Here is a 10,980-nt window from a genome sequence, read left to right on the forward strand (position 1 = left end):
GCGGGGGCCGAGGGGACGCTCCGGATGCGGCACTGCCAGGCCAGGCTGGTTTACTGGGGCCAAGGGGTCTGATTTATTGAGGACACTGCGGGGGACTCCGTACAACCGAGGGGGCGCGTGGACAGGGCCCGGGGTCAGGTGCTGCGCTTGGTGTGGATGAGCAGCTCCCGCTGCAGGCCAGCCTCGAGCGTCGTCGCCGCCTTTCCCGAGGGCAAGTCCGTGATGAGTGTGAGCTTATTGAAGACGCCACGACCGAAGTAGTCAGCAACAACAGAGAAGCCATCGTTGGAACACTTGAGCTGCCAGACACACATTAGCAGCATCAGCAGAAGCCTCCAGAGCCTCTTGCCTCCAGCCCCTTTCCTTTCAATCCCTGCACTTAGAGCCCCGTTATTAGGGACAGGGCAGCCCATGTCACTCCCTGGCTCTTTGCTCATTCCATGCAAGGACTGCATGTAGCAGAGGAAGATGGCAGATTTGCTGCCACTGGCCATTCCACCTCATGTTTCGAACCTACATCTGAGCCATGCATGGAGGAGATAATGAACAACTGAATTAAGCGGGAAGGTGACTGCCTCAGCTGCTCTAGTTTCCACATATGCTCCATTCTCAACTTCACTGCTTCATCCTTGGGAAACACAACATTTTGGTCCTGTCCCCATTATGATTCACACAATTTTTTTTCCTTTCTCCCTGATTTGTTCTATACAACTCGTTGACCAGCTGTGACACTGACCAATAGGTCTCGACCCATCTGAGCATAAGGTGAGAATGGATTCCCTTTCACCTTCTCAGTGACAAGAACTCTCCGTGCCCTCTACACAATGCAGTCACCCTAGGGTCTAATGCCTCATTATTGAGACTCAACCTTGTTTACAAAATACTTTCAAGCCTTCCCCTTTTCTACCAGCCTCCATGGGTCTGTAAATGAATCTAAACTCTATTTATTTCAACTTGGCAATATTACCCTACCTGATGCTGAAACTGGTCGTGCAGATCTCTCTTCTGCTCCTGGGCTCGGATCATGTCCATGACTTTGCGATTTTCTGGCATGCAAGTAGGACATTCCGAATCGCTCTCGGAGTAGCTTTCAAAGCAGTGCTGGTGGAAGGAATGACCGCACAGGAAGTGGACTGAAGGCAGCTCCAATGCACTGGTGCAAATGCTACACTTGGTCTTCTGAAAGATCTTGGGACTAAGGGAGTGACGAGATGGAGAAGCATGAGAAAGACAAACTGTATTTTACCTTAATAAAAGAAAACAGCAGTTCTATCCTTACATAGGACAAGACAAGACAGCACACACTCCTGCACCTTGCTTTTAGCTCTTCAATCTCCTGGCGGATCCTTGTAGTTTCTTCTCTGTATTTTTGAATTCTCTGCTCATCCTGCTCTATCTGGCGACTCTGCTTCTGCAGCTTGTTGACAAGATAATCCTTAATCACAGACAGGGTGGCTGTGGAGTTATGAGCCAGCGTCTGCACAACTGAGAGCAACCAAGATGTTAGTTTAAACACAAGCACAAAAAGTTACACTAGTCCTGCCTGGGCAGACTGTTTTCCTGGGAAAGTCCACCTACAGGCAAAAACAGTTCACATTCTTACGGAATTAGAAAAGGCTCTCTTTCAGTTTGACCTCTTCCAGAAAAGGGCAACTGGGAGCATGTCTGGATAGCTCAGACCAAAAGAAGCAAAGCAAGGATCGAGTAGTGGATTGGATTCCAGTTCAACTTCTCCACCAAGGCACAGCAGGAATTTCAGCAAGCCCTTCACTGCCCCACACTGACAGAACAGAAATCATGTACAGACATCTCACTGATACTATAGATCTTTTTACCTAATTAGGGAGCTGTGACTCACATAGCTTTTCCCTACAGAGCAGGGAATATTACTTCAAATGGTGGGCTCCAAATTCGTTGATTCACCTCTCAAATTTCTGATCTATACAGACTGCTACAAACTAGTTTGGGTTGAATTTTTTTGTGGTTTGGGGTTTTTTTTCTTGGTTTTTGCTTGGGTTAGGGTTTTTTTTGGAGGGGTGCTGTGGGTTGAGTGCCACACGTCATTATTACCAAGCAGCGGAGGCATAAGATTCTTGTTCTCAATGTGTTTCAGCACTGCAGCAACGTACTCCTTACAGTCCTCCTCCTTCCGTGCAAAGTAGCCAAGAGCCTGTTCCCAGAGACAAGCCTCCTGGTCTCCATACAACTCACACACCTCGATCACCTTCTTGTACTGCTCATTCTGCATGTGGTAGTGCATGATCTGTTGGAAACTATGAGAGAAAGACTCATCAGCTGCCACAATCCATCTCTCCCCTTGAATTATTACAGGGACCTCAGCTTTCCACCCAGCTATGCAGTCCCCAAACTCACACAGAAGCCAAAGACAAGTCTGTCATTCACTCTCTATGTAACTGCCTTGCTCTAACAACAGGGTATTTCAGCTGAGCAATAAACTACCCTTCCCATCTTGAAACACTAAAGAGGTCACTACCACTGAAGGCACAGACAGTTAAGGCTGAATGGGGGAAGAAGGGGAAGGACTCTACAGACAAGAGCAACACTCACAGTTTGCCCTGCTCATAGAGGTAGAGGACACCATCCTTGAAATTGTGCATCTGACATAAGACCAAGGCCTTATCAAAGACTGTTTTGAACCTTCCACTCTTCAGGAGGGTGAGGGCTTCATCGTGCAGCTTCTCCTTGATCTACAAAGAAGGGGGAGAGGTCAGGGAGAGCAACTCAGACACACACATAGTACACACTATTTTGCACTAAGACCTGACAATTTGCAGCTCTTTCACAGAGGACAGTTTTGCTCTTTGTTCTCTATCCCCTTTAAGCAAACAGGACATGATTTTCTTTGCTCAAACAGCCAGCATCCTCACAGATCTAGGCAAGCAAATAGAGTTACTTTTATGGGTGAGGCATCTGCTCACAGAGGCTGTATTGTGTGGAATCTGTTCTTAAATGAGATTCATACAAAATAAGTTCAGCCTCCCTTAAAGGAGTATTCTCCCAGCTAGCAGGCTGCTTTCCCATTTATGTGCCATTTGTCCAGCACAGCATATGTATTGCCTCTTGTTATCAATGCCCAGCTGGAAAGGTTACGGGTTTGCAGGAATGCAAGTAGGATTCAAAGACACCAAATCTGTCTCTCAAAACACAATGATGGAAGAGCTCAAACCTGCTCATCTTGTTCATGTGCCCAGTTCTGGAGTCGAAGCTCCAGTAAAGTGTCATAGACACCCTGTGGCGAGTCAGCCTGAACCTCAGTCATGTGCTCCAGAAAAGCCTTCAGTTCTCGGGAGTTGTTTGCAAAGACTGGGATGAACTCCTCTGAATTAGCCTATAACATAGACAGAAAGAGACAAGCACCCAAATCAGTCTAAGCTGGACTGGTGCTTCCTCCCTGCCGTGAGGAATGTTCATTTCTGAGACACGACAGATACAGCACGACACAGGATGACAACTACATCAGGAATCAGTTCTGAGCAATAGCCTTAAGTGGTCTCCTGTGTCTGGGACTACCAGTACACCAGGACAGAGTTTCTCATAAAATCACAGAATAGTTTGCATTGTAAGGGACCTTTAAAGGCCATCCAGTCTAATGCCCCTGCAATGAGCTGGGAAATTTTCAACTAGATCAGGTTGCTCAGGACTCCATCCAACTTGACTTGAATATTCATTTCTAGGGATGGGGGCATCTACCACTTCTCTAGGCAACCTAGTCCAGTGTTTTATCACCCTCATCATAAAAAATTTCTTTCTTCTATGTAGTCTAAATCTGCCCTCTTTTAGTTTAAAACCATTACCTCTTGTCCCATTGCAACAGGGCCTGCTAAAAAGTTTGTCCTCTTCTTTCTTATAAGCCACCTTTGAGTACTGAAAGGCTGCAATGAGGTTTCCCTGAAGCCTTCTCTTCTCCAGGCTGGACAACCCCAATTCACTCAGCCTACTCAGCCTTTCTTCAGAACAGAGGTGTTCAATTCACCTGATCATTTTTGTAGCCCTCCTCTGGAGGATATATATATATATGTATATATATATATATACACACACACGCACACATACTTTTAGGTATAAGTCTCATTATATCTAAGCCATCAGGCTGACACCACAAGGTATGCAGAAGCACTCACTTGCTGCAAAGTTACTACTGGAGAGCAACAACTCACTGTCAACACAAATCCTACCTTTTTTCCTTCCAGCATCCCATGGCCTTCACTGTCTCCCGAGGGCCGGTAATCAGTGCAAAGGATCTTCAGCAATTCCGTGGTCTCATTAGGGACATGGTGCATTAGGATTTTACCATAGCGCTTCATGTTACTCTCTGCCTGTTCAAAGGGCAGCTTTCCAATGTAGTGCAAAGCCTCTTGGTAGTTCTGTGGAGACAGCGAACAAAACAATCACAGAACATTGGCCTCTGCTCTCCACTCTGAGGTTAGGACAGAAAGCACTGAAGACGTGCTGTGAGTATGCCACAAACACCATTTGCTCTGAATTATAACCTAGTTCACTATTCCCACTTGTTTGCCTCCTCAGGGAGGAAGACTGGATGTGGCCTGGGGGAGAGACTTAGATGAGTCCCTTGCTACCACCTCTCCCTCCTCTTAAAGGGCACTGTAAAAAGCCACATCTGAAACAGAACAAGTAAGACACTCTGATTTCCACCCCTAGTCCACCACACGTGCCAAAAGGAGAAAGGCATCACACAAGCAGCATCAAGTGTTGTTGCTGCTGCCTCAGCAGTCCCACCAGCATGCTACCCTCAGGAAGGAGGTCAGTGAAATGGTATTCTCATTGAAGAGGAGGCTAGAGATGTGGTGGTCTCCCAAGTAAGAACACGGGAGCAGTTATGTCTCCTCACCTTGATGTCCTCTAACTGGATTTTGAGGTACCATTCATGATGCTCGTGCTTCTCTGCCAGGTACACAGCGTGGGAGTAGTAACCTGCTTGGCGGAGCACCTTGATGGCTGTTTCCACATCAAAGCGGACCTCGCTGTCACTCGTCTCCAAGAACAAAAGCAGAAAGATGGCCCCTCAGGAACATTCCCACAGTTCAGAAGCAGCAGTCATTTATGTAAGAGACGGAAAGCATGAGCAGGAACAACTCGGTACCTCTCAGGCAAGGGTAAGGTCACACGTGCAGAAAGGAAGGAGTCTGACCACCTCTCATTCTCTTGCCAGTTGCACTGGCAGAAGCAAGCACACTCAGACTCAGATGGCAAGCCAACCAAACTGAGAATGTAAGCAAGACCTTGGAAGTCAAGGAGTAAAGAAGGAGTACTGAGTGACAAATCTGTTCTTCTCTGTCTCAATGGCCCTACTGGAGCCAATTTACAATGTCACCGCTATCTCTTTTTAATTAATATGATGACATAATAATGTGGCACGATTTCACCTCCCCCTAGTACCTTAATGAACTCTTCCAGTTTGGAGCTGTCTTTGAGTTTGGTATAGCAATTCAGCAGAAGTGTAGTATGGTCTGCATTGGCCAGGGACTGCAGGTGGAGCGTCTGTAGATAAGCAGTGAGGTTGTGGATACGCTGAGCATCCAGGAATTTTCGAATAACGTATGATGGTTCCAGCTTCCCTATAGTTCTGTGAGGGAAAGAGTCATGTTACAAGATACTGTATACCCAAGAAGTCAAAATAAAGGGAACAATTAGCAACAGAGCACAGAGAACCCTTAATTTCAGCAGGCACTAACCCACGGGTGATCACTCAGCTATACAACAACTAGTTATGGTGTAAGACTACCCATCTGCATGCACAGAGATACAAAGGTAAAAATATGTGTCGACTGTCATCAGACACTGGGGACTCCAGAGGCTCAGTTTCACATTAACCTAACACTGTGTGGCATTTTAAAAACTGAGCATGAAGTTTTCAGTAAGCCCCAAGCCCAGGCTGCTCCAAGTTTGAGTTCTAAAATACCCAAGATGTTTTAAAGCTGACGTTGAACTGTTTGAGTATTTTCCAAAAGGACTGCCATTCATGGTCAAATTGCATCATCAATCCTACCTAAAGCGATTCCTTCTTTATAATGATGTCATCAGGCCCCACTCCATCTCAGTGTGCCTACATTATTCATGTTAAAATACGATCAAAAGGAACTTTATCCCAAGGTGTACAGAGCAATTTTCAAGCAATGTGTTCAAAGACTTTTAATCTCACTGAAATGTTTCTCTCTATGGGTAGAACCTTCACCTCTCTATGGGTAGAACCTTCACCTCAAGTCATGCTTTTTTCGGTTTGGAATTGTTTTATTCCTGGGCTGAAACAGAAATCAAAGCCTCTGTAGCTCCTACCTGCACTACAATATCCTGGCTCCACAGGACCTACCGGATGTACTGCTGGATGGCCCCGTCATGGTTCCCCTTGTTGTAGAGATGATCCCCATACTGCCGGAAAATCTCTGACAAACCATCGCTGTCCAAGTGGTGGCTCTTGGCCAGGTTAATGGCCATCTCAAATAAGTTCTTTCTGAATAGCATCTGTTAAACACATAGTAAGAGCTGTGTAAGGGAAATACCACCCCACAAAACAAGTTCAAATACACCTGGAAAACAAGTTGTTTCTTCTTTTTAGTGCATATGTGCCTTTAGGCTTTTAAATAGCAAATGCCTTATAACACTGGTTATGCTGAAAAGCTATTAGGTCACTTGTTATGTAACTCACCTACCTCAGTGGTTCAACTTTTCAATCTGCAGAGCCAGTACAATCTTGCAGACATAAAGCAGAGACTAATAAGAAAGCAGATTTACATGCCTCGAGTTTGGTTTGTGTATCCTTCTCCTGTAGTACATGGATCTTCCCATCTCTGGTCAGTACATACAGAGAACCCCACTCTGCCAAGACATCCACTATATCATCAAAGACTGAGCTGTATGCAATGAATTTGTTGCACAAGTCATAGATATTCAGGACTTGTTTGTCTGAATTCTGTGCCTCATTCCCAGCAAACTCTGACCTGGAGAGCAGAAGAAAATTTTAAAAAACAAAGACAGGGTAACTTGAACTCCTGATACCTGTGTCAACTAGGGATACCTGTGCCCCCTACAGAGGGCAAGACAAGCAGGGTTCACCCGGGCAATAAATTAAGTGGGCCTAGAGGCAAAACATCTCGTATTTATACACAAATTCCATTATCCTGTTATACTGAGAAATTCATAGGACCAGGAAAAATTCCCATTCATTCAGCATGCTTAACCATGCTGCTCTTGCAATGGAAGTTAATTGATAGATTGGTCTGGATGAACCTCAACAACCTCTGACAAAGTTGCAATCGGCCTCCAAGAGCAAAGCTTCACAGGGAAGAACGAAAAAGTGGCAAAGCAGGAAGCTGCAAGAGCAAAAACAACTCATCTGTTCCGAGAAGCCCTACTTTGGTGAAGTCTTTCGGTCCTTGGAGACGATGATGAGGTACCCCCGATACCAGTGAACAATCAGCTTTTGTCCCTCAAAGGCGAAGCAGGGGCCGCGTTCATCTGGTTGATAAAGGTACACACATTCATTTCCTGCCACAATGAACTGGAGATCCTGGGAGGGGTCACTGAGAGATGAACAGCGCAATCCACAACCGTGAGTGTCCAGCTCCAGGCGAGGATAGTCTTTCACTGAAAGCATATAAGACTACAGAGGAAATTCAAGGGTTTGGGGATTGCTCTGGCCTAGACTCTGAAACCAATGAAATTTGCAAGTCAGAGTCTCATTTTTTCCAATTAACGTCTCACCTGGATGTTCTCTGTGGTCACCACAAATAGATGTGTAGTTTTGCCAGACTGTCGGAATGCTAGGCCAGTAACTGGGTAACTGCCTTCGTGTAGGATCTGGGTCTTGCTGTGCCGGTCTCGAGTGATGTCTCCTTTTGTAAGAACAACACTCCCATCTGCAAAACCTGGTGAAGTAGACAGACTGAACTATTACTTATACAGCACACCTGAAATTTTATTCAGCATAAGTCAGGGCAGCTCCAGTCAGCAAAGACACCTTGCTCACCGGCAAGGTATGAAGTGATGGGATTGCCACAGGTTCTTGTGTCAAGTCAATCTGGCCAAACCACCTCCCAGTGCTCCTGTTCCAGTTCAGAGCTGTCACATTACTGCATACAGGAGGGCACTGCTCAACAAGGGTCAGCTTGCTTTCCACACACAGATCTCATGCACAGGTTAATTTTGTTCTGAGTCTCTCTGTATTTTGCTCTATGAACAGCCTTCCCATCTCACAACTGTAATGATCACTTTAACTCCCTTGCTTATTCAAAACACATTGTAAAAAGACAAGAGGAAGATTTTCTGTGTGAAATCATGCAGTTTTCACAACTTGCCAACAGCCTCAATGCTGTAAGTTGTCCCAGGATGGGAGGCCATCACACACACAGGGAAAGCTTTTTGATTTCAGTGCAGGGACCATGTAACCTTACAACATTACTGCTCTTAGTCTGTCAGAAGTTAAGCAAGAAACATTACAAAGGAATGGGTAAATCCAAAAGGCAAAACTGGCTTTCTTATTTTTAAAAAAGGTTTTTACAGCATACTTGAAAAAAAATTTCTCTGTAACACTAGGTATCACAAAACCTATGGTTTCTCCTGTACCAACAGAAGCTGAATTTAGTACTAAGTTCAATAAATATGTAGCCTGAACAACTGGCAGAGAAAGAGGATATCAACTAAAAATATGTGCTTCCCTTTTAAGTACCAAAGTTATTTGTGTAATATATACAGACTCAGGCTAAATTTACACATTTATCTTCTCAAGCTCTGTGACAGTACGAGACACACAATCTCTCAGAGAGCATAACGTAACAACTGCATTAGAAGAAAAACCATCAGTGTGTTCAGTGCTGATTTTTGTGCTATCTGTTCATTTTCCTTACATCTGAGTAAGAGTTAATTTTCATAATATTTATTTTTCATAATATTTTTCTTAAGCTGTTACAGCTCAGTTTTACTTACCAATAGCCATGAAATTAAGATTCTCGTGGACAGTTAAGCAGGATACAACCGTGGGCTTGTTACCTGGTATTGCTGGAAAAATTCGTGTGCACAGAGGATTGCCACCATCTCGCTTCTCCAGGTTCCAGACTTTCACCTACAAACAACGATCTGCCATAAGCAAAACATGTGGTATTAGAAGGCCAAGACCTGGTATCAAATGTTACAGTGCCCAAAATGATCAAGGTACTTAAAGTAAGAAAAGTCATCTGAGATAATCACAGTAGCCTTTAGAAAGACACATATTACAAATACATTTTCCTCACTTTGTCATTTGACTTACCAAGGGGTTAATACCCTCTTCGTCCTCTCCAACAGAAACCAAGATGCTGTGCTGCTTCAGCTGGTACAGATGCGTTACCCTCAGCTTGTAAGCCTGGAAACTACTGAGTTGAAGGGAGCGAGGCAAAAACCAAATCTGACCTTCCATATTTAGATCACAGTTAAGGCACATAAAGGGGAAAAAAAAAAAAAACACACCAAAAATCCCCAAACCCCACACCTCCAGTCATACCAGGATCAAACACGTTAATGGTTCTCGCTGACCCCTCGTAGGGCTTCAGTAAACACCTCTGCAGAACGACCCTGGAGCACCAACACATTCAGCAGGTTTTTTTTTTTGTGTTTAAAGCAAAGGACAGCGGAGAGCAGGAAACTGGAGCACCCTCCAGCTCCGGCCCCGCTGAGCCCCGCACAGGCCCCAGCGCCCGGCCCCGGGCAGGATATCCCCAAACACGAGGCTGCCCCGGCCCGAGTCGCAGACTGCGATGCCCGGGGGCAGCGCAAAGGGCTTCGCACCGGCCCCATCCGGGCCCGGCGGCTCCTTCACCGTCTCTCTGTCGAAGAAGACGAAGCGGCGCCACTGCAGGTACGCAGCCATGTTGGGCCGGCCCCGCCCGCCGCTCACGTGACCGGGGCCCGGCATCACGTGACCCGGGCCCCCGCCCCTCGGGGGTGCCAAGAAATTTAATTTTAAAGGTTGAATTTTGAACACACTTATCGAGGGAAAAAAAACCCCACATATCTGAGCCTGCTAGAGATTTAAAATTCAGCCGGGTGTCAACAAGCTTGAAGGACTCATTTTACAATAATAAAAATTATTATGATGATTTTTATTACTACTATTTTATTACTATTATAATTCTTATTACTACTACTACTGCAGTTACTACTGCAGTGTAGTAACTAATATTTAATCTTTGAGAGACCATCAAATTTTAACTCACCTCTCCCCAACAAGGCCACAGTAGTATATACAAAATGTTAGGCCTGAACCGTTGGTCACATCCAGGGCCCAGCTGAACAAGGGGGTTGTGAGAAACGGAAATGGTTAATGGCTTAAACATCGTTAGGACCACCGAAGGGATCTATTAACAAGAACCTGGGTTACCCTCGCCTTCTAGGGCGGATTGTAACAGAGATAACAGAGTCTGAATCTTGTGACTCAATCTACCGTTATCCCCCTCACCCCCAGCCTCCACGTAGGTAACTTTTGTGTTGGTATCGATTTTAGATTGACTGTGGTCTGCTTTTTCTCTATGCTTTAACCATCTAGTCAGCACTAGAGTGAACCTTGCCAACAAACTCTGTTGTGCTTTTATATTAAATCTGCTTCCCCCATTATATCTGCTTTTCATAGAATCATAGAATCAGCTGGGTTGGAAGGGACCTCAGAGATCATCAAGTCCAACCCTTGATCCACTATCGCTGCAGTTACTAGACCATGGCACTAAGTGCCATATCCAGTCTCTTTTTAAAAATCTCCAGGGACGGAAAATCCACTACTTCCCTGGGCAGCCCATTCCAATGTCTGACCACACTCTCTGTAAAGAAATTCTTTCTAATATCTAACCTAAACCTCCCCTGGCACCTCTTGTCTTGCTGCAACCAGATGCCAGGTAAAGTGTACTGCTCTAGTAGAGACAAGACTGTGGAGCATTGGAGCCTGGGAGAGCAGCTGCCACTTAGGCTGGAGGGTCC

At 45.4% G+C, this 10,980-nt stretch overlaps 1 protein-coding gene across 2 annotated transcripts; it reads right to left on the bottom strand.

The window, feature by feature from the left end:
* Positions 1 to 49: 49 nt before the first annotated feature.
* VPS11 (VPS11, CORVET/HOPS core subunit) lies at positions 50 to 9,895 on the bottom strand. 2 transcript variants are annotated; one of them, XM_027655581.1, is made up of 16 exons: positions 9,727 to 9,895; positions 9,284 to 9,432; positions 9,025 to 9,097; positions 7,741 to 7,904; positions 7,392 to 7,639; positions 6,776 to 6,977; positions 6,350 to 6,501; positions 5,419 to 5,605; positions 4,871 to 5,014; positions 4,197 to 4,385; positions 3,188 to 3,349; positions 2,569 to 2,708; positions 2,071 to 2,273; positions 1,314 to 1,485; positions 973 to 1,195; positions 50 to 299 (listed from the first exon to the last, which is right to left on the bottom strand). In XM_027655581.1, exons 1-16 carry the CDS (start codon positions 9,878 to 9,880, stop codon positions 135 to 137), a joined length of 2,727 nt encoding a protein of 908 aa, XP_027511382.1. In that variant the 5' UTR covers positions 9,881 to 9,895; the 3' UTR covers positions 50 to 134. The 2 variants fall into 2 exon arrangements, with proteins under 2 accessions (XP_027511382.1, XP_027511381.1); XM_027655580.1 differs by having other exon boundaries at positions 8,962 to 9,097.
* Between the last annotated feature and the right edge of the window lie 1,085 nt (positions 9,896 to 10,980).

The sequence above is a fragment of the Corapipo altera genome, unplaced genomic scaffold (genome assembly GCF_003945725.1).
Source record: "Corapipo altera isolate COAL_440 unplaced genomic scaffold, ASM394572v1 71, whole genome shotgun sequence".
Classification (NCBI taxonomy): domain Eukaryota; kingdom Metazoa; phylum Chordata; class Aves; order Passeriformes; family Pipridae; genus Corapipo; species Corapipo altera.

Excerpts from the sequence above, each read along its gene's own strand:
- VPS11 (XM_027655580.1), bottom strand. The coding sequence starts at position 9,880 with ATGGCTGCGTACCTGCAGTGGCGCCGCTTCGTCTTCTTCGACAGAGAG. Across the intron at positions 9,433-9,726 it reads GGGCAGCCTCGTGTTTGGGG|ATATGGAAGGTCAGATTTGG; the intron begins ATATCCTGCCCG and ends ACTGTGATCTAA. Across the intron at positions 2,709-3,187 it reads CACATGAACAAGATGAGCAG|ATCAAGGAGAAGCTGCACGA; the intron begins GTTTGAGCTCTT and ends CCTTCTTTGTAG.